Source organism: Zonotrichia albicollis, chromosome 1 (assembly GCF_047830755.1).
Source record: "Zonotrichia albicollis isolate bZonAlb1 chromosome 1, bZonAlb1.hap1, whole genome shotgun sequence".
In the NCBI taxonomy this organism is placed as follows: domain Eukaryota; kingdom Metazoa; phylum Chordata; class Aves; order Passeriformes; family Passerellidae; genus Zonotrichia; species Zonotrichia albicollis.
In genome coordinates, this window is record NC_133819.1 from 54,375,233 (window position 1) to 54,397,738 (window position 22,506).

General features: G+C 36.1%; 1 protein-coding gene across 6 annotated transcripts in view; it reads right to left on the minus strand.

Moving 5' to 3' along the window:
- POU6F2 (POU class 6 homeobox 2) overlaps positions 1 to 22,506 on the minus strand; it is a 313,133-nt gene that overhangs the window by 38,609 nt on the left and 252,018 nt on the right. For all 6 annotated transcript variants that reach the window (XM_074541631.1, XM_026793432.2, XM_014267044.3 and 3 more), the window contains exon 6: positions 18,193 to 18,339. In XM_074541631.1, coding sequence (XP_074397732.1) covers positions 18,193 to 18,339 — 147 coding nt within the window. The remainder of the gene's footprint in view (positions 1 to 18,192; positions 18,340 to 22,506) is intronic.

The following is a 22,506-nucleotide window of genomic DNA, read 5'->3' on the forward strand; positions in this document are numbered from 1 at the left end:
ACTAATTAAGAGTTGCAACTTTTACTGTGATAGTGTATGAAAGCCATGGGCAAGGGTGGGATGAGTAACTGTGAAGTGGTAACTGGTAACAAATGTACCACTGAAACACTTTCCAGTTTTGCAGGACATGCATTTCTTCCACAAGTGACTTTTCTGCCTACTGAGAGCAAGGCACAATGCTTAGCAGAGCATGATTATGATGGAACAAACCATCCTGGATTATCTCTCTGCTATAGTGGATATCACTGTGGAAACCAATATTCCAACCTATGAAGTGGAATTTTGCTATAAAGTACCACAATTTTGTGGGAGTTGAAGACAAGGAGAAAAAATTCTATTTTCCATTTCAATGAAAGAAGTCCTAGATAGATTGCATGTAAATTCTTGAATGGAAAATGGTCATGACTCCAAGTTTCTAGAGCTGAATGTCTAGGAATAAAAATCCTTCCTGAGATCAAATATAACTTCCTTTTGTCATGCATTCATAATAGAGTTGATTGCCCTTTTTAGTACCAATGAAAATTTGCCAACCAAATATAATCCAGGCCTTAGTCCTACTTACCTTGAAAAATTTATTCTGCAAACTTTTCAAGGTAAGAAGAACTGGTTCAGCACACTGCTCTGTCAATCAGTTTACCTTTGAAAAGTTTGTTAAATTCCAGGTCTCCATTCATTCACGTGTAATATGTTAGTATAAATACTATTTACTTCCTACCAGTATTCCTACAAGTTTTAAGTAATTTTTGTAAGGCTACCTAAGAGTTAGAAAGACAAGATATGAAAAAGGTAGGGTATTTTTACGTTGAAGATGAAAAAACACCCATCTTGAAATGATTCTCAAATTTAGGGAAGACGTAGCAAGAGACTGTGTTTATGAAGAATCTGTGAGGAGAACATGCAGCTTAATTACCAGTTTCATTCAGGCCTGGTCCATAGGTCTGCTTAAGGAAGAGTTAAATAACTATGATTTTCTTATTAAAAGAAGCAGTGGGCTGGAGGTAATCCCATCTTCAGCTCCTACATTGCTATTCTGTGGAAGCAACGTGTTCCTGATACAGACAGGCAAATAGAAATTTGTTTATGTATTTTTACATTAATTCAAACTACTTTATATTTCCCTTCTGCTGTCAGCAGAGCCCGTATCCCTGAGGCCTGTTCTGTGGAAGGCAGATCACAATTTTCTATTCCTGCATGTGTTCTCTGTTCTCTAAAAATATTTCTTTTTCAACCGTCATCTGCAGGGCACCAAAAGTGAGGCGCTTCTTTACTTTTTTGACTCTAGAGAAAGGGAATAGTAAGGACAGAAAATTAGTTATTTCCAGAATCCCTTCTCCATCTGTGTAGCTGTCACATGTCTTATACTTACATTTTCAGTTATTTTGGGCAGGCCATTGTTTCTTTTGGTATGTTAGAATAAGACCTTAGCACAGTGTTCCAGTGTGATTATGTATTCCATTCATCGTTACGGGGGCTCCGTAGACAAAAAAGTAACAACAATCCTATTTGTTGTCAAAGAATTAAATTTTTATATTACATAATAGTCTCACATTTCCTTAGGTAAGATGACTGAAGACTGTGATGCACTCTATCAAGACTTTCAAGTGGGATGCTACTGATGCAGTTTCTGATAATTTTTACTGGATTACAGGTTCCTGAGAGAAGAAAAAGGGGGTGTTACTTAAACTTCATCAGTACTGAAATGCTTCCTTTACATAAGGAAAGTACATTAATGCCATTTTAAACATGGCATGAAATGTTGAAAATCATAGCCAAAAGCTGGGAAAAAAATGCAGTGATAGTGTAGAACTGACTCTTATGTTTACAATTTATTTTAAATGTTTTCCTAGAGCTACTGTTTCCCACATTACTCTTGCAGCTGTGGCAGCTGGGGAGTCAGTGGACCTCAATGACTTGCACAGAATAAAGAGATCCTTAGCAAGCTCAGAAGACATCATTCACAGTTAGAGCTACAGCCCTCCTGTAGGAACCAAAGCTGGTCCTCCACAGGATCATTCTGAGCAATTACTCAGCTTGGCTCTGCCAATCAATGCTTAAAGTCACAGAATCATACTGATTGGGAAAGACCTTTGAGATCATCAAATCCAGCCATAAACCTAACACTGCCAAGTCCACCAGCCTAATTCAACCTCTCTCTTCTGGTATGTGATGCTTTAATGTGGAAAAGATTGAAATGAAACAAGAAGGGTCCTCATGGAGCGATGTACTATTACTCAGTGCTTTAAAGAACCAGATAATCTAACCATGGATATGTTTAGCATATGAAAGTGTAAGGATCATCAGATGTTGCTTCCTTCATTCAGGATTTACCTTAATTTAAGTAGCCTCCCTGTTAAAAATCTGAAGAGAAAGATATTAAATAGAATTAAAAGTGGTGGAATCTTCCAAGAGGAGAACAAAGTATATGCAAAGAAGAGAAAAAAGCAACAGCAAAATGAAACTTAGTTTTAAACATTGTCAAAATGCATACTGTAGTTACAAATGTTCTTGTAATATATTTTTTGAAAAAGCAACTCGGTCTCAGTAATGTGAAACTTCCAAAAGAACTTCTTGTTTAATCTTGGAGCAATAGTGGAGAAGATTTCCTGTCATATGGGAATTACAGCAGAAGAATGAAGAGATAAGTGAAGAGAAAATGCCATACTACAATTAACATATGGAATCGTTTAATTGCCGATAATCACAGATTTTTAAATTTACAAGTCAAGGAATTGTGCTCTTTTCTGAGACAGAACTGAGCATATTAACTGCCCTTGAAATATCAGTATTTGTGGGTCCCATCCAACTCAGCATATTCTCTGATTCTGTGATGATAGTTGAGTTGGTGCATCTATTAGCTTCTCCTTCTTTGCTTATATCCCCCTCCCTGCCATCACCTCACAAAAAATCCAATCCAAACCAAACCAAATGAAACCAAACCAAATCACAATAACAAAAAATCAACACAAACCCCCAAGAAAACCACCCCATACCAAAAAACCCAAACCCAACTAAACAAATCCTATCTCCCCCCACCAAACAAAACAAAAAAACCCAAACCCCAAATTTATTTCTCAGATGCAAAAGAAAGTTTATCCAGGCTGAATATGCACAAGATTTGTCAACCAGGCTGCTTCACTCAGAAATGAAAATGTAAAGATGTGTAAACAACAAATAACCTCAAAAAAGGAATTAGCATCTCAAAAAAAAAAAAAGTTATCAAATATGCATTTGTTTATCACAGTCAAGTTTTATGATTCAAACCTTATTCATATATATTTTATGAAGAGAATATCCATTGTGCTGGCAAAATTAAATGCATTTTGAAACTTGTATGTGACATTTATCTATCTGCTCTATCAGAAAAAAGTTGTCACATTCATTCAGACATATATTACTTTTTCAATTTCCTGTCAGTAATGTTTTTTTAATGTTCTTTAGGGGTAGACCACAGGATTTCTTATTTCTCACAACAAAGACCATAATGCTTTAGAATTATGTTGATGAGTTTATACCTAAAAAAGTTGCACCACCTTTTTTTTAAGAGATGAACAGTTCATTCTTATCCCTGATAACCACGGTTTTTGGGTTGTTGGGGTTTATTTTTTGTTTGTTTTCAATTTATTTTTAAAGATACAGTCAGGTATCTTAAAAAGAGAGTGGTCTGGTCTTTTTTTCTTCTTCTAAAGAAGTTCATAATACAAAACACAAACTTACGGTGCAATTTTATGATGATTCAGGTTTTACTGTGAGCCACAAGAGATAATAAAGAAAAAAAAAGCTCAAATATTGAAACTCCTTATCACGTATCTTCCCTTCCAAGGGGATGATTTTGATAGAAAGTTCATATAAACCCAGTGCTTTGAATAAAGTGTTCTGTAGCAGGCAAGACCTAAAGGTCATAGAGAAGAAACAGAAACCAATTAAGAGGGTTAATTGACAACACGCTGCAGCAATAGTGCAAAACAGCGGCTGGAGAGGCGGACACTTCTTTCTCTGAGCTGCTATTAAAGTGGCACTGTAGCAAAAAACTTATATTGTATCCCATAGGCTCAGTGCAAGTCCTGTGGAAGAGGTTGAAGTGCAGTGGGTCAAGTCCTGAGTAGAAAGGACACTTGTTTCTTATGGGGTTTCTTTGGTAGTAAAGACCCCATCCGTAATATAGAATAATGCGTGCTCTTTGATGGTAACAAATCAGGAGAATTCCATGGAAAAATTCAAGTTGCATCTCTAAACAAATGGTACATTTGAATTCAAGTTAGAAGATATGCCTGCCCTTCTAAACACACATTATATCTAGGAGTAAAACAAGTATTTTGGTAAAACTGGCAATAATTATGATGGTGTAGTTTAGATTACTTTAGGACAGAAATTCTTAGATGATAAGACTCTTTTACGGTATTTGTGACATCTAATGGCTGGAGCTGTGCTGGAAATACATTCATGTTGGCCTGTGGTCTGAAGATTTCGTGTATCCCTTTTCTGTACTAACCAAAACAGCAGGGTAAATGGCCAGAGAAATGCAAAAAGAAATCTGTAAAGAGGAGAGACATCTTCCCCGCTTCTAGAGATTCAAAGGGTTTTTTTTTAAACTAGGAGAACCTCAGAGATGTAATGTCTTCATTTATGCACAACTGATTTTTAAATAACATCATCCTGCAGATGGAATACTTGATCTTACTTGAAAGAAAAGATACTCAACAGAAAGATCCTCCCCTTCACATTGCAAATCGTCACTTAGTTGAAGTATCTGTAAAGTTAAGTACGCCTTAAATAATTCAGAGATACCATTACCTTGGTCCCTATTTATCTGGGAAACACAAAGAAGCAGGCAAGCAAAACAGGAAAAAAAAAAAAAAGAATAATTCCCCCAGAGTAATTAAAAAAATAAGTCAGGTCAGCCAAGTTCTGCATGTCCATCCTCAGCTGCTCCCAGCATCTGAGTTAAATTACTGTGATGGTGAGCTTAAGGATAACATTATCAAAAGGACTCAAGTATCGTTAAAAAGTAACTACTGTGTAATATTGTAAGCATGGAATTTATATAATATTCAACACCTAGCATTAGAAATCCAGCTGTAGACTATCATTCATGACTCTCTCTCTTCAGTGTAGAGAGTGAAAAATCCCTGGAAGATAATTCATTGATGCTTAAAACACCTGCCTTATATTGGTCCTATGTTTTATTTTTTGAGTCTCTATTTGTTTCAATGATGACAGAAAACACAAAACAACTAGCTTAAGTTGCTTTTCATGTGGTCAAAATTAGGGAAAAGGAATTCAAATCAGGAGTCTAAACAGAGTGCTCTGCAAAGCAGTTAGTTCTAAAATTGACCTACACTCTCTAGGTCATTTGGAAAACAAGTTGCCTTTTTACTGACCATCTCAATCTCAGCTGTAGATAAAAGGAGGGTAACATAATTTTAAAAAAATCCCTAAAATTAAAATAAAATTATTGACACTTTTTCTGGGAATAAGACTCCATTTTTCTTTATTTTTTTTTTATTTTGTGAGCTACTATTAAAATAAGAAAAGGCTTTAAGAAGACCTAACTGGTTGAAAAGATGTTCAACACATGCACAAAATGAAATCTGTTTGACCATCCTTGTCTATTACAAATATAAACACAGAGATAGAGATGATTCACTTAAATTCCTTCAACTTGACTGGTAATATCTTGACACATTTCACTGGGGAGGGTATAACTTATACCACTCTTAAAAAGTAAGTTAAAAAAAAAAGACACAGCAATGACTGTGGACTGAAGATTTATTAGAAAGATTCCCTAACCATCTCTTGGAAGTAAAATTTCCATTCTGTGCAAACTCAGTGAGAAATTGCTTTCTTGACATGGTACTCATTTATCTCCCCTTACTCTGTGTTCTTTGAGGTCTCCTTTTGCATCATTTGTTTGGTAGTATGAGGCCGATCTAAACATTTTTACATTTGTGCTCTTGCCAGAGACCACAGTGATTTAGTGAATCAGGAATGCATCATTCATGTTTGTTCCCTCTTTTCACTGCATATGATTTTAAGGAGAAATAAAAGGCAAGGGTACAGCTTGCTGCATTAAGTGCTCCTTAGGAGGGGCCCTTTCCATTGATGGATCAGGCTAGGAGAATTTGAGCTCGACTTAGTAATATTTAACAGATACATTTTTATTTGTATTCAGAAAAGAAGTCTTTTGTTTTAGCATATTTACTTGTGATATTTTTTTCTCATCATACAGGGTGTTTCTCATCATACATCATTGTTGGTTAAGGATTTCCATGTAAGCAGAGCTCTGAGTGTCCATCATTGTATATACAGAAGCATGAACCTATTTGAATAGACAAATGCTTCTGTGTATTACTAACAGTATTTTTAGGTCAGTAGTCTAATATTAATATTTTAAATAGTTACCCTGAGAAGCTGGCAAGAAGTTTGTCAAGATTTGTTTTCAAAAATCATTTCCAAAACCTCCCTTATTCTCTTACAAAAATGTAGTTTGTGATTGCAATCTCAGAACATATTCAATCAGCTCTTAGACTTCACAGATGAGCATCAGGGCATCCTATGTCTTCCTGTATCTGGTGAACAGAGAATAAGTTAGTCTCTTTGGACCCTTGTGAGCAAAAAATAAAATTCAAAACTTATTCAAAATTATTTTTCTAAGCAGTCATTAAATATTTAATCTTAGTCTCTGGGCAGATTTTTGTCTTGGTTGTTGTAGCAAAAATTCCCAGATGTGGTAGAGAAGAATGTGGTGCTTTTTTGCTAATATCAGTTCCATATTAATTTTATTCAAAGGTGATGACATTATGATTTATCTAATCTCTCTGTGGATTGGTTCTTAAACTTTCCACTTTAGCTAAAGGAGTGTGTTTCAACAATGAACGTAAAAAACAACTGCTTTAAAATTCATAGATGTACTTGACATCAAAGACAGGTGACTGTCTCCTACAGGTGTCTGTACCTGAAAAATAGGTGCAACACCTGGGACATTTTGGTGCATCAGAGAAATAAGACACATTCTCCTGGGTACAAACAGACCAACCAAGAGAGCAACATATAGATCTAAACATACAGAGTGCTGCACTGTAGTTGATAATATTAATTTTAAGAGACTGTAAATACAAAACTCATACATGAGTATCTGTACAATTAAAATTAAGAGATATATTGTGCAGGTTCCAGAAGATGTAATTTAAATACCTAAAAATGGAAGCCAGCTCCCAGCACTTTGGAGGGGTGTCTGGAGGTGATATTCATCAACATGATAAATATCATGGAACATGCAGACCATGCCATCCTGCAAGGGTATGCTGGGAAATATTTTTCCGGCAATTCTATTAAAAAACCTCCATTTTCTTGAACTCCTAATTCAGAGATCACTCTGATCTCTTGTGCAGAACTATCAATAGTACCTGTCTACATAGTACCTGCATGTAGTGAAAGGGTAGAATGTTAACATTCAGTATCTTTTAACTCTCACTTTGCTGTCATTCAAGAGTATTTACATTTTTTGTGGCAAATCAAACCCCTAGAAAAGTACAGGCCTAGTTTTGCTCCTCATATATTAATATGGGGGTTAAATTAATAGAATGCAGACAATTATGGCCTCTGTACAGTCATAATTACACACATCTAAAATTACACTTGAGAGAGATCTGAGCTAAAAAAAGGCAGCACATCATCTTCCATGCCAGGAGGAGGAGGAGGTTTTGTTTATTTTCATTTGTCACCAGAATAAAGAGTCAAATGACCCCAAAGACAGAAGCATGACTCAAGAGGTAATTAAAATATTTATAATCTCATTTCCCTATGGGTACTTGTATCTCTTCTGAGGAGATGAGCATAAATTTCCAGGTAAGCATACATACATGTGTTCACATAAGTGGGAAGCAATTCAGTTGAAAAGAATGCTGATATCTGCTCTATTTGAAATGTTTTAGGATTTTCTCAGAATATGGCAATAAGACACAGAGGGAAGAACATTTTTCTGGATCAACCATGGGATACTTAGAGTAGTATTGTGCCGTGTCTGAAATGGGACTAAAGACCTATGTTTAACTAAATGAATCCCAGATACACAGTGAGACAAAGAAATTGTCAGGAAAAGAAAATGGTAGAGGAAGTAGAACAGAAACTAGAAAGTTGAATACCTTGGGGTGTCTGAGGATGTGTCTCTGACATTGTCACCAGACACCTGTTTACCTGTACTCCTTATGCTTCCTTATGGAAGAAACCAGGAGAGCAAAACCAGATGAATGAGAACAAATTAAGGCTGATAAGAAGAATTGAGAAAGAAAGAAGAAGGAAATTGTAGCAAGGCAAGTGGTGCTGATTCCCCCTCAAAGCCAGTACACTGCATGAGTCTGATACCATGCTTTTTTCTTTGAGTCTGTCTATTTGTGCTATCAAATAAGACACAGCTAAATGAACAGCCCTCAAAGAAGGGAGTGGATTAGGCCTCTGGAGATGATGACTAACAAGTTAAAATTAAACTTCTTTTCAGTTGGGCTGCAGTGACCTATTTATACAATTTCTTTTTTGCTAGCTAGCTAGCTTTTTTTAACATTGCAAGGTGTACCTGGCCTCTCTCATCTCTCTCTAAACTGTCTCCCTGATGTCCTGATCACTCTCTGATCTATCTCTCTATCTGCTGGATGAATGCTAATATGACATATCCAACCTCTAAAACAAACCATTTATTTTGAAACTTGGCTATGTCAGAGCATTTGATGCGTCAAACATGAAAATGAATGTATATTTGGATATTGGGTACATCATGTCTTGATATTAAATTATCCCCTGAAAAGAGGATTGATTTTTAAACTGGCAGGATATATGTATTGCTTCCTTGAATCTCTAGCATGAAGCTAGACATGGGGGGAGTCTAGCAAAGATTCTCCATGAAGCAGAAAAAGAGTTGCTCAAGGGCTATGAGTGTTTTCTTTATATTAATAAATCCTTCTTTGCACTTAAGGAAAGAGATTCTGTCATTCTCGTCCATTATTATGTGACAATAATACATTAGTCTTCTATGAGAGATACTTATCCTAGAGATAATATTTAATTAATGTGCAAAGAAGGAAGTTTAAGTGAAAAATGTACTTTTAAAGTCATATATATTTAATACATTGGCATAGATATTTCAAAGTCCCTTTTTTTTTTCCTTTTGATATCTGGGCCATTTGCATGTACACACACTGAAGCCTACCACTGTCAGCATCTGAAAAAGATGATAAACTGAGATATACTTTGGGAAAAATAGATTGATTTTTTTTTTTTTGTGCTTGAACTTTCCCTGTAACTGTTCACAGATCAACCCATAGAAGATGGCATACACACAATTCTTTGCAATAATCTAGATGCAAATCAGAAGACAGAGAATACTTCCTCTTACAGGACAATTCCAGCTCATTGTGCTGTTTGGAAGCTTGTGGATCTGCATGCAGAAATTTTGGGTCTCCATCTGTCTGGTTATTACTATGAATGCTGCATAAATACATTTCAGTGGATGGACTCTTCATCCTTCCAGATTTCAAACAAATACTGATTGCACAGCAAATATGGGAGTGCCAAATCTTTCCTCACCTGTATCTCTAAGACATACACATCCAGCTGTCAAGACTGAAGCTCAATAAGAAAGACAATGGCCTTCATTTGTGCATGAAGACTTGTAACTTTTAAGAAATTCCAAACTTCACCAAAAGAGCAGGAGTGCTGTATCGGTGAATCAAGGACCAAAAATATTTAGCATTTTGCATTAATTGCACTTTTGACAGAGTGATCTGCCTTCTTCCTCCCTTTGCCCACAAAAGCAATTTTGGTTTAGTTTATTCTGATTATCAATGCCAATTCAGCAGATTGTAAAATTCTGACACAAGGATAAAGCATATACAATATACAGGATAAGTTAGATAAAATCTAAATAAGACTAAGCACCATGTTACACAAAGAACTATGATCTGAGTTTTTTCAGAAATGATGAGGCACGTTTAGAAACATAACTCAGACTCTCAGATTTGGTCTACTATTGCCTCTGCTCACCTATAGTCTCTCTATAATCCAACCTGCACAGTGCTCCCTTATAAGAAGTTCAGAATTAAGAATAGTCTTAGATTTCACTCCAATACAAGTCTCATACAGGAGGGTTTCCATCATCTCTGTTCAGACAATTATGTGGCCTCAATTTTTTCTCAACTTTGTCAACTCCTGAACTGGTGCAATATTCCCAAGCACTTCCACTGTTTGGGAAACATCAGTAACACAGAAAGCTCTTTTCTTGGTACCACCTACATGAATCAGCTTTGTCCGCTGCTTTGCTTACATCATGTTAAAGAGTTTTCAATGTACTTAGCAAAACTCAAGTCTTTGCCTTCAAGTTCTTCTGTGTTCTTCTTCCCAGGAATCTAAATGGCTAGCTAAAGCTCGTGGATGAAATCCATAATTACCAAATTCAGTCTTTCAGGATAACAAGAGTCAATCCTTCTCTGTGCACCACAAAGTTTGCTCTAAGGGGAAGGTCAAAGACTTGGAATGGATTTCAACAGCAATTGAGAAACATTCCTGTGTTTATTGTCTTTGGCTTCACCACATTCTGCTCCAACAGCTAATACATTTTTTGCTGTCTTCCTTGGTCTGATGCAAATATAAGCAATATGCATCTCTAAGAAATCCTTTCATAAAGACTTTAAAATCCAAACAAAACCAAAACTTTAAAAATAAAACAGAAAAAAAATTCCTAACAAAGACAGACAAAGCCAAATGCCCTTACCAAACAGGCAATGTGCTGTTCTACAAGTTTCTGCTGAGAGGAAGACCAATTTGTGACTATCACTAGTCATGTTTCTTAATGCTTTACTGGAAGGTGATAAGATATGATGATAAGGAGAGCAGTGTAAGAAACTCTGTAGAGCAGAAAGATTTCATTGACTGTGATGTATGTCACTGGTGATAACAACGAAAATTTTTCATGCTTATAACCACCTCATGATGCTAAGATGAACAGATTATAGGAATGGTAGGTTCTTTTTTTATAGGTTAGCTTTCATGAAAAGAGTATTAGGGTTGAACTAGTAGTAAGTTTGGTTTTCTCCTCCATGCAGAAGTAATTAAGAAGGCAATGACAAAAGGACAGTTATGTCCAGTACTTCTGACTTGAAATAATTAATGTAGAATAGTAACATTTTCAAAAGTGCCTAAGTGCTGCGGGCTTTTAAGGGTCTCTTCAAAGCATATTTACTCCACATAATGCAGTGTGTTAGCAAGACCCCAGAGCTAATAACTAATGAACTAGATCCTGTGTCACCTTGTTGAGAAGCAGAATTAATTAGTCCAGCCACAACAACATAATACCGAGATTTTTGGCTTCTTCAATCTGTGCTAGTACAGCACTGAGACATGCACATATAAATGAACTGTCTCTGGCAATTTGCTTGCAATGCTCTGTTACAGTGCATAGACATGCCTTCAAGCACTCAGCCTCGCAACTCTGATTGAAGGAAACTCAGGCTTTTACAGGTATGAAAGTTGCTTTGAAAATAAGACTTGGGCACCTCTGAAAAGATCTATGTCCAAGACACAGTACCTTAGGCAGAAATCCAGACAAGAGGCTACAATCTCAAGTCTAAAATTTAGTAGCAGAAGTAAGATTTCTTGCAAGTTAGGTAAAAGAAATTTCAGTGGCTCTTCTGGATAGATGTGGATAATTTCCAAGCCTGATAAAAGTTTCATTAAACAATTTTTCTTTCAATTTTTCAGTGATCACTGCCTAAAATAGATAAAAAAGGCTAGTCAGCTCTTTGTTTAAGTTAGACTCATTCTGCCTTAGTCCATTTCTGCTTCATGAAACTACCAATTTGCATGACCTGAGAGCTTGGTCCATGAATTTTTACATTTATGCCACTGTGGATACAACTGACATTAGAGAAATAGTACAGCAAAATAAAGACACAGTCAGCAAAAATATGTTAAAAGAATTATTTGTCTTTTGATTCATATTCACATGGGAGGTAATTAAACAAACACCCTCCTCCATGTATAGCTGAGGGGTGGGAAACCAATGGGAAAAAAAATCTTCCCTTACAACTGATCTTTTCTCTTTTCACTTTTCTTCCTGCAAATGGCAAAACTTGCATGTATTCCTGCATGTATTCAGCACAGTGAAACTTTGAGGGGGAAAATGGAGACAGACTCCACCCAGTAGAAATTCAATACATTAATATGAAGGTCTGTCAAAACAAATTCTCCTGGGAAAGGGTTTTCCAAAGAATGTACTTAAATGCTAGTATTATCAGGCTGTTACAATCCCTCTAGCATTGCCTTCAAAATATGACTCTTTTAATGTCTCAGGCTTCTAATGAAATATCCTTAATATATGCCATTCTCAGATTTCTATAGGCCTTAGCCCTAGGAAGATATTGTTAGCAGTCACTACTTTAACAATTATTGTTAAGCATTTTGTGAGCTTTTGGGTGTTGTGAGGGCTAAAATATTAGTGGTTGCCATGTATTAAAGCTGCATAGCTGAAAAGAAAGTGAGAACAAGAAAAAGAAAAGAAGGTTAAGAGAAAAGGCTAATGGACATTGAACACTTGAAGAACAGTATGAATTGCACATGTTCAGGAAGACTGTAAAATTCGTACACATTACAGGACTTTGAGCCTTCTGGAACTTCTGGAAGAATGAAAAAAACAGAAACAACAAAAAAAAAACCCAACAACAACCAACATCCTCCTTTTAAGTATAGAAGGAGTTACAATTTGTTGTCCCAGTGGTAGCTCCCAATTTTCTTGGCTAGTGTTGAAAAGAAAACTGTGTAGCATCTACACATTTCTTGGAGATGACTGCTAATTGTTCTGAACTTTGAAGTGTGGATATTGAAAAGTTCTTACACCTGTGGTTCTAGAGAACTGAAAGTCTTACAAGTGACTTTGTGTATACATGTCCATTTGCTCATCATAGCATACTCTAACAGAAGGAAAACAGAGGAAAAATTGGAGTTGAACAAGACCAACAGAATAAAAACTGCAAAAACCCCCCAAAAACCAAACAAAAACTCTCCCAACAGCAAGAAAAAACCCATCCAATGTATTAGATCCTTTGGTTTTATCTCTGCACAAAATCATGTTATTGTCACTTAATACCTACTACAGGGATTCAACAGAAATGGTTTAATTCCCTGTAAAGGTATACATTTCAGTATTGGAATATCTTATTGCTGTTTAGCTGAAACAAAACTGAAACAAAAAGTTAATAACTAACTAACCAACTAACTAACTAATTCCAATTCCAGCTTTCCACTATTTTTTTCTCACATGTTTAACTAAACTGCATTAAAACATGCCTTAGATTTTAAAAGAATATTTTCTCATGGAATGGGGATAGCCCCAACTGAACAGCATCAGAATAGAAAGAAAATGCTACAAACACCTTTTCCCACACCATTTTATAATTACCTCACTCCCCAAAAGAAGGTAATGGCCTTGTCTATGGGAACAAAGAGGTTCTAGTACTGTGGCCTATTGAATATTTTCCAGATTGTGGCCTTGGCCACTTAAGCTAAGACAAGACAGCTGCTCTCTGTTTAGAATCATAAACTTAGTTTGCAAATTACTGTTCTCACTTCAGAAAAAAAGTAGTTACAGAAAACAGTGAAAATAATAGTACCTACATGTAGGCATGTAATAGTTGCGAAGACAGAAATTTCCTTTACCATAAAAGATACTTCAGCACTTTCCAAGCCAGTCCACAATGAGCACAGAGTTATTTTTTAAAATCCTAGCCCTGTTGTTATTGCACATGACATATTACATTGTACTGTACAGTGTGTGGTTATGAGAAATTCCCTGCTTATTTAATTGTGATCCTTCAATGAATTTGAAAGGGAGCACTTTACTTCCATTTCTTTAATTTACTAGTTCTTTAGCTGATGATTTTATTAACTCTTGTATTTGAGAACTGATGCTTAACAAAAAAAGGGGAAGAAAAAAAAGGCCCTTGGCAGTATTGTGAAGGCCTGGAACTGAATAATGCACTTTAATAATGAGGAATAGAGCTATGGCTTTTGCTGATGGCTGTGACCGGCTCTGTGACCTGATTATGTCGCAGAGTGTCAGCAGCTGAGACACTACAAAAGGGAGCGCATCCCATCAAATCTATCTCCATTGTAATCACTCGCACTGCTGAGAGCCTTGTTAGGAGCAGGGAATCCATCAGGCCTCATTAGCACCGTTTACCATCAAGAAGCTCAAAGAGCAAATGTGTACCCTCTCATCAGAATAATGAGAACCAAAGTACTCCTATTATCTAATTGGATCAACAATGCCTCTCTCTCTATTTATTTTCCTGAGCTACTTGTGGACTACAACACTCAAAAATCAGTTATTTTTTTGTTAAGTACCAGGGTGGACGTGTGCTTAAGATTTTTCCTATGCAGAAGGTTTTCATATCTAAAGAGCAAGGCATGGGCTCAATGAAGTGTGGGTTACTTCAGGGGCATTCTTAGATTATGATGAAACAATCCCAATTAATTCCCTGTTCAATTAAAGTGTGGACAATACAATTACACCATGTATACTTAGATCTTCCTTTTAATCTCCTAAGAAACAGACTATTGCCCTCTTTATCCACAAGGCAGTTCATCATGCCAAGTCTCATCATGTTACTCTTTTCTTTTATGGTAAAATGTTATCTTGAAACTGCTGAATTTAGTGGTGTTTTTCTACTGTTAGACAACTCCCATATTTTCAAAAGAGAAGATAAACTTACTCAGCACCCACAGTTAAAATGTATTTGATCCTGCTGAAGTCAAGAGGCATATATGAATGCAACTGATGATAATTAAGAAACCATATTCATCAACCTTGCTTTCATATTTCTGTGTCTCATTTCCTTATGACAACTGCCAAAGCACACATTTCACATATTTAATAAACATAGCAAATCCAACACAAAAGTCTTGATTTTTTATTTCATTTGCAAAACCAGCATTAAAAAGAGATGTACTGGGTTAAACCTCTGAAGAATCCAAGGGCAGCAATGGCACTGGGGTCCTACTGTAAGGTAGGTTGAAGCTGAATAGGTAGACAGTTTCTCTTTGAAATCTACTGACAGGGTGCAATCTGGCAAACCTGCTACCCTGGCCTTTAAATTTAAGATATGAAAACCCAGTGCTGCAAACACTTCCTGGAAAGTGCTAAGGGCAAACAGAATGCAAGCCGTGTTACATGGGCCAATAGCTCTTCATAATATGCCTCTGAAAATGAAAATTTGATTTAGAGTCCTCTACGTGTACTATATCAAATTAATCAGGTGATCTAATCATATTGTTTCAATGGATTAGATCTCTTGGTTTAGTCTTGGGAAACTCTGGTGTTACAGTTTATATTGCCATCCAAAGCAAAAGATGAAAAATAGATAAATATGCCATAACTTTGAATTCAATAATTAATTTAATAAAAATATGTTATATAAACTATTGTTAATATATATGATTTTTTACTGTAATTGTAAGAACTCCTAGACTATTGGGAATTAAGGCCATGCCATATGTCATTTAAAGGATCATTTCCCTTAAATTTGGCATAGGATCTTGGATTTGACCTAGAGCTTAATGTCTCCAGGGATTACTGATCACCATATATTTAGCTAGACAGATGGACATTTACAAGCCCTGAATTTCTGTAACAGAAACAGCGTGTAATTACAAAGATTGCACATATCAACATTCTAGTTACTCATTCAGCTTTATATTTTCAGGAGTGAGTTTTGGGGATCATGCTTGTGATTCTTTGAAAGGGACAATTTTCAAAGAGCAGAATTCTTAACGTGTGGTGCAAATCTGGCTCTTTAGTGACTCCAAGCAGATTATTCAGAAATGGAGCGTTTCAAATTACTATTCCTTTATGCTCCCAATTTTGAAGAAACATCTTGTAGCTCTTGGTTAGGTGCTATAATTCTATCAGTTTGAAGGGAATGTAATTTAATTTCTGGAATGTAGATTAATTATACTGAATAGTTCTGTTTTAAGGCAGCCTGAGAAGTGGTCTCTAAGTAATATGAGTTTATGCTGAATATTATAAAACTGCATGCTATATTACACACTTAGTATCAATATTTATGTATATTGTGGCAAGGTCTGCAGTACTGATTATAAACCAAGGGACATTTGCAAAAGCAAGTAATAAAAAGAAAACCCTTATTTAAAAGACCTAGGCAGATAGCTAGGTGCTGTAATTTTATTCTGACAATTGGGAGGATTATTCCTTTCCTTTCTCTTTCTCTGCAACCCGTGGAATTATTGGACTTTACATTATGTCTGGAATAAACAAACTCAGCCTGAGTGAAACCTTCATTCAGTGATATCTTCTTAGTAATGGGGTTTTTTTAAGGATACAATGAATGGTCAGACATAGATTGTTTTCTGTGGAGGATATGTAAAGGAAAAGTTATAAAGAAATTAGTCTACATTCATAACTTCAGCTCTTATGATGAACATCTTTGGTGTCAAGTGCTTCATATGTAAGTGGTGACTGTGAACCATTTCTGGAGCACAGAGGAGATAGAAACAAGCAGGCTCTATGTTGGAGCTGATCTGACTATGAGTTATAGGTATTATAACCAACTTTTCTCCCAAACCAATACCCCATCCCTCCAGAAATCTTAATAGGCTTTTGAGAGCCTCCATTTAAAGCTGGCTGCATAAAATGATCCTTTGATGAAAAGGGATTGAAACAAGGGTTAAAGTAGACATTGAAAGGTTATTGTAGAGGGCACATTGTTCATACAATCCTCCTTTAATATGTGTGGTGTGCACCTGCGATAAGATGATTCATTAGATAAGGCCTCACTTTGACAAGCTCCATCGTTCAACCCTCGGGGTAGTGATGGAACAATTCTGCACCCACCCAGTAAATATAACAAGGTCAGCATTTTTTTTCCCTGGGACTTGGATGGTGAGAGTGAAGCTCAGGAAGCATCTTTGTTTATGTGTCCTGTTTAAAAAAAACAGGGGAGGTCCTATAAAGTGTTGAATTTTATTTTTTGATGGGCCAAAATAAAAAACTCGCCTTTGTTCCAATTAACTAGCAGAAAATTGCCAGGAGAAGAGCTGCCCTTTCTTTCTTATCACTAGTAAACAGTAAGAGTAGAAACTAAATTTTAGATTCACATATCATCCAAGCTGCATCATTTCCATAAATGTTTTTCAGGGCCTAACATCCACAAAAACACTGTGGGTATCACTGTGTGCCCAATTTGTAGAATTTAGAATAATGGCACTCAAATTACTCAGTTACCAGTTATATTGACAGATCCATTGCAGAGAAACAAGGCATTGTGTTAATTTTAGTCCTAACAAATGCAATAAAGAATGAAAGTGGCCACAATCTGAAAGCCACTTACATATAGTGTATCAAAGGAATTATTTTTATATATATGAATTCAGATGCATATGTTTCTGCATCATACTAAGAGTGAAACTGAAACAGCTTTAAGAAATAAACAGCTCCATAATGTAGGTAATGCACAGTCTCTCTCTTAGACACACTAACTCTTAAACAGTGTTCAAGTTTCTGTTTGGAAAATTTTCTTTAAACCAAAATAATCTCCCCTATTTGCGTTTACAGGCTGGCACAGTAATTGCAAATTGCTTAACATAGTTAATAAACAAATGAGGAAGCCACTCAGATAACTCCATCCCTGATACTTCATTACAATTTATTTTCCTTTACTAGAAGCATTTAATGCCTTCTAAGAAATGACATCATACAAAAATTCCACAGAAATGCAAAAAAGTGAAGCACCGTACCACTTCAGTAAAGGTGTCTGTTATTAGGCGTGTGTAAGTGGAAGAAGACAGATGGTATCTTTGTTAAAAATCACAGGGTTGCTGGACTTTTAAAATGGTAAAATAGTAGTGCATGGTATTGCGCTACGATATTTTTAAAGGGATGATAAATAAAACAAACAAATAAAGGGCTGATAACTAAAACAAATCCTTAGCCTTTTCTTACTTGAAAACACTCTTAAAGAGTGCCTATCTTCCCCCTATTTCTCAGACTTTCCATTTCTTACCTTGTCTCACAAATCAATATTTATTTATCTTCAACATGTGCACTTTTAAATTGCTGTCATACAGGCGGAACTGATTTTTGTCCCAAGATCAGCCTGCCATCAGAATTCACTGTTTGCTCCATCTTCTACTCACCTGTCCTTGTGCATTAGTGACGAGCTGGCCTGTGACCCCCTGAAGACTGGAGAGGGCGTTTCCAAAGGCCTGGGAGTTTGCTATGGAGCCCATGGCTGCTGCTGCTGCAGCTGCTGCTGCTTGACTTGCTAGTGGATTATTAACCAGCTGAAAAAAAAGAAATAAAATATATGATGTTTTATTAAAATATAAAAATATGATAAAACCCATGATAAACATATAATGCTAACTGGATAATATAAAAGTGATAGCACAGTAACTTTTATGTTATTTTAATGGTTTTTACCCACTTAATTGTGTGCAAAAAATATCTGCTCCAAGAGCTCAAGTTTGAGAGGTTCTTACTTCTGGGGCTTTGAAAATGGGTTGTTTCAAAAAAGGAAGAGGAAATTCCATGTTGATGTTGAAGAATATAATTTTTAACCCTATATTCTCTCTCCTATTTTTTTAAATCGAGTTATGCTTGATGTGTGTGTTTAGGCTCATGTTGCTAATGCCACATGTGTAGCAGCTTAGTACTGCTGTAAAGAGCAAACAGTGAAAGACTAGCACTTAACTGGGAGTGGAATGTTTACTTGGAGATATTCAGAACAGAAACTATTTTACTGATGACCCCAAACCCAAGAAAAACCTGCAAATCCTTTAATTTTTATTATTAAATAATTGTTCTCAATATCTAAATAAATCACATTAGAAGACTCAACCTTGTAAGTGAGGTCAGTAGATATCAACTAAAAATTCAAAATTCATTTGCAAAATACGATACTAGAGGAACATGCTGCTTCTCAAATGTGAATGATTAGTTCTAGGACTCATACATTTTCAGGAAATAATTTGTATTGCCTGCTTTGGTCAATTCTACCTGAATGCACTGCAGAAAGCAGAGAGCATGGTCATGGCTTTCACCTTAAAGACAAGGGGAATTCCATGGAGGAGCAGTCCTATAAACTCCTGTGCTTATCAAGCACACAAAACGTGTGCTCCTCTGTCAGAATCAAAAGTTGTCTTGGACATGGCTTTTCCATTGCATTATTGGAAAGTTTCTATTTTCTTATCCTTTCTGAGAAAGGACAAACATTGAACGAAACACACAGGGATGACAGTAAAAAAACCAAAAACGCTGGGAACCTTCATCACTTGGATAGCTGTCCAACATTGAGAACAATCAAACTGAGTTTAAGAGGCTGAAACTATGTTTTAGAGTGGCTTTGCCTCCTAAGAATCATTGCATTATAGCAGAACTTGCAAAATATGCATTAGCAGGGTAGAGCAACCAGAAGTCTGAGGGACATAGCAGTCTAGGGACATTTATTTCTTAGACTGAGATGAAAATGTTAGAATTAACTCAGAAAAGATTTATTGGTAGCTGAAATTGGTAGGAGTTCCAAGTCCTAAAATGACCAGTAAATTATCTATCTTTTAGAAATGGAGAGTCACAAGCAGTGGTAAGGGATATACTCCATAGACAGGCTCTGCTTCAAAATAGGTTATAAAAATTTAATCAGTGATTAGTAGATGTTTTAAGCATGTTACAGATATGAGTAGTGTGTATGTTATAGACGTTTAGAAGCCCATCAATAGAAGATGTCAGATATGGTTATAATCTATGCTTATAAGAAACCTACTTGTCTGTTGGACATTGCAAAATCTGCAATTGATTGCTCATACATTAAAACATCTATTAATCATTCATTAGCCTCTCATGAAGTATTTATAAATGCAACCTTGATATAAAGTGTTGCTTAAAGGGGTGCCTTGGGCATATCCAGTCCCTCTAGAAATTGTAAAGTAAATAACTAAATAAAGATTAGTAGCAATGCCAGACAGAAAAGATGACATTGTTTGGAGGAAATATTTTGATTTGGAAAAAATTGTTATATGAATCTCTAGAAGCAGTTCACAGCACCCCACGGCATGAAAATCAAGCAGGAATAAAGCACAAAAGGGGAAAACTGCAATGCGTGCTTGATTAGCAGTCCTGATGAGCTGAGCTGTGAAGAGAACTGGAACCAGTACAATGACCAAAGTGAAGCTCAGTGCCTGAATACAGACTGCAAGAAACTCCACTGACTGCACAAAGGTGTGAGTGCAAAGGTAGCTGATGCAGCCTTCAGTCATTTGGGTGGTGGTCCCTGAGCATGGCAGTGTAACACCAGAGAACAATATAAGTAAACTGGTTGGTTCTGTGCTCAAAACAGTGCCATTTCTTTATTGTCCAAACCAGAAGCTAGCAAACGCTGCCTTTTTTTCACAGCGCTGCGTTGGCAGTACTGGGACTTGAAGAAATTCTCTTATAGCTGTAAATACTTGGAGAAGAAAGGGGCAGCAGCAAGACTGTAAGACTCTCAGAAAATGCCTTCTACAATCTTATTAGCTACACACAAATTACTGAACCTCTGATCCTGGAGCATCTGACTGCAGGTATACATGATAATCTTTTGACAGTTACTCAAAATCAGCTAATAAACTACATTAGCTGCTGTATTCAGGGCCTCAGAGGCATGTAAGAACAGCTGCTTGGGAAGCATAAATAAGCTTTGTGGATCTGGAAACTACAAAGGGTTAAAACCTTCTAAAAATCAGACTATCACCCTCTAGAATCTCTTTTCCATTTTTCTTGCACCAGTTTTCAAAAAATGTACATTTTCAAATACAACAATAAAATTTAATTACAACAAACCCTGGAGACACTCAGGATTGCTTTTAGTTGCATCACAGAGATAAGCTACTTATTAAAAATGATGGCAGAGTCTGTGATATGCATAGGTACCCTGAATAGTACCATGTTCCAGGAAAAAACACAGGGAACGGGCCAAATCGCAGGGTAAGAGACTTCAAAGTGCATATGAAACCAGCCCTATCTATTCATAAGTCTGATTAAAAAGGAGGAGATGCATTTTTCTTTGAGTGCGTGGGGAAGCTGTTGACTTCAAGTTACGCTCTATTCAATTGACCCCTTTTATCTTGTGTGCAAACTGGGAATGAAGAAATGCATCTCATTTCATTATGTCTGGACACCAAGATAACACATTGAATCTTTCTTTTATTCAAAAAATAAGATCTCTAACTTGAGAGATTTATGCAATTTCTCAGTGAAGGTTGGATCTGTAAGAATGCATGTTGGAAATATTGGAAATATATTGTGAAAAATCCCACAAAGAGCTCTTCCTATTTTGTTTGTGTATTCAAATAATGATTTAATTTGTAAGGCTGAGATATTTGGAGCTGTTGATTCCAGTGCCCAAATCTCTTCTCCAACTCAAACCACCAGCTGTAACAGCAGATAATAGTAATCTTTGTTTAAAGTGACAGGCCAGCCCTCTTAATGACACTTCCACTACTAACATGATTATATGAGGAAGCAAATTTTGTGAGGAAGAATCTTCAATAACTGAGTAGGTTTAGTACATTTTCCTGAACTTCCAAAGCTGAACTATTAAAGGTAAAGCACGTGAAAATTTTCTACTTTAAGTTAGTAAATACAGAAGACATTCCAGTGCAGCAAACAGAATTCACACAAATAAAACAAATATGAGAAATTCTGGTGAAAGAAAGAGGCACTAACAAGATTCTAATACTGTGCCATGCAAAGTGAGTGTTTCTATGGTTAACACATAGTCTTCAAAGAAACCAGTTTGAAGAAAAGTGTGTTAGAGTCAATGCTGCAAGCAGTTTTCTTGAGAGCCACAAATACTTTTTTCTTTTGAAATAATACCATCGTTGTCTTTATTTGGAAAACTAGCTTAGTATTTCATTGGAGTTGCTGTGAGAAACTGACCAAGCATTCATCTATTGTTGAATACAAGATCAGATTTGATAACCTACACAGCAGTTAGGCACTTTCCTTTATAAAAGGCATGTCCTACTGAACTTTCAGTCTCCTGGTCTGGGAATCAAAGAGCCAGTTTTAGTCATTACAATAAAATTCAGTCAACAAATATAAAGAAAAAAGCAAACAGTTTTACTAGTGAAAAGTCAAGACATTTCAGGATGTCCTTGTCTTGTCCTTGTTTGACATCTCAAGGACGCCAGAGCACCACATGAAAAAATGGGCACGTAACCTGAAAGGTAAAGTCACTTTATGCCATGCCAGTATATAGATCTTGTGTGTTTTCTAAAGCACTTGTGGATGAGGCTGCTATCTAAATGCAGCAATGGAGAATTTGAAGGACATATTGCAGAGTAACTTCAAGCATAACTTCATTTTATAAAATAGTATTAGTGTTTTTCAGAAAGACTGTTAAAAATCACATTTCTGGATATCTCCTAGAGATGGAATTAGTGTAAAAGAGCAATATATTTGATTAGGGACCA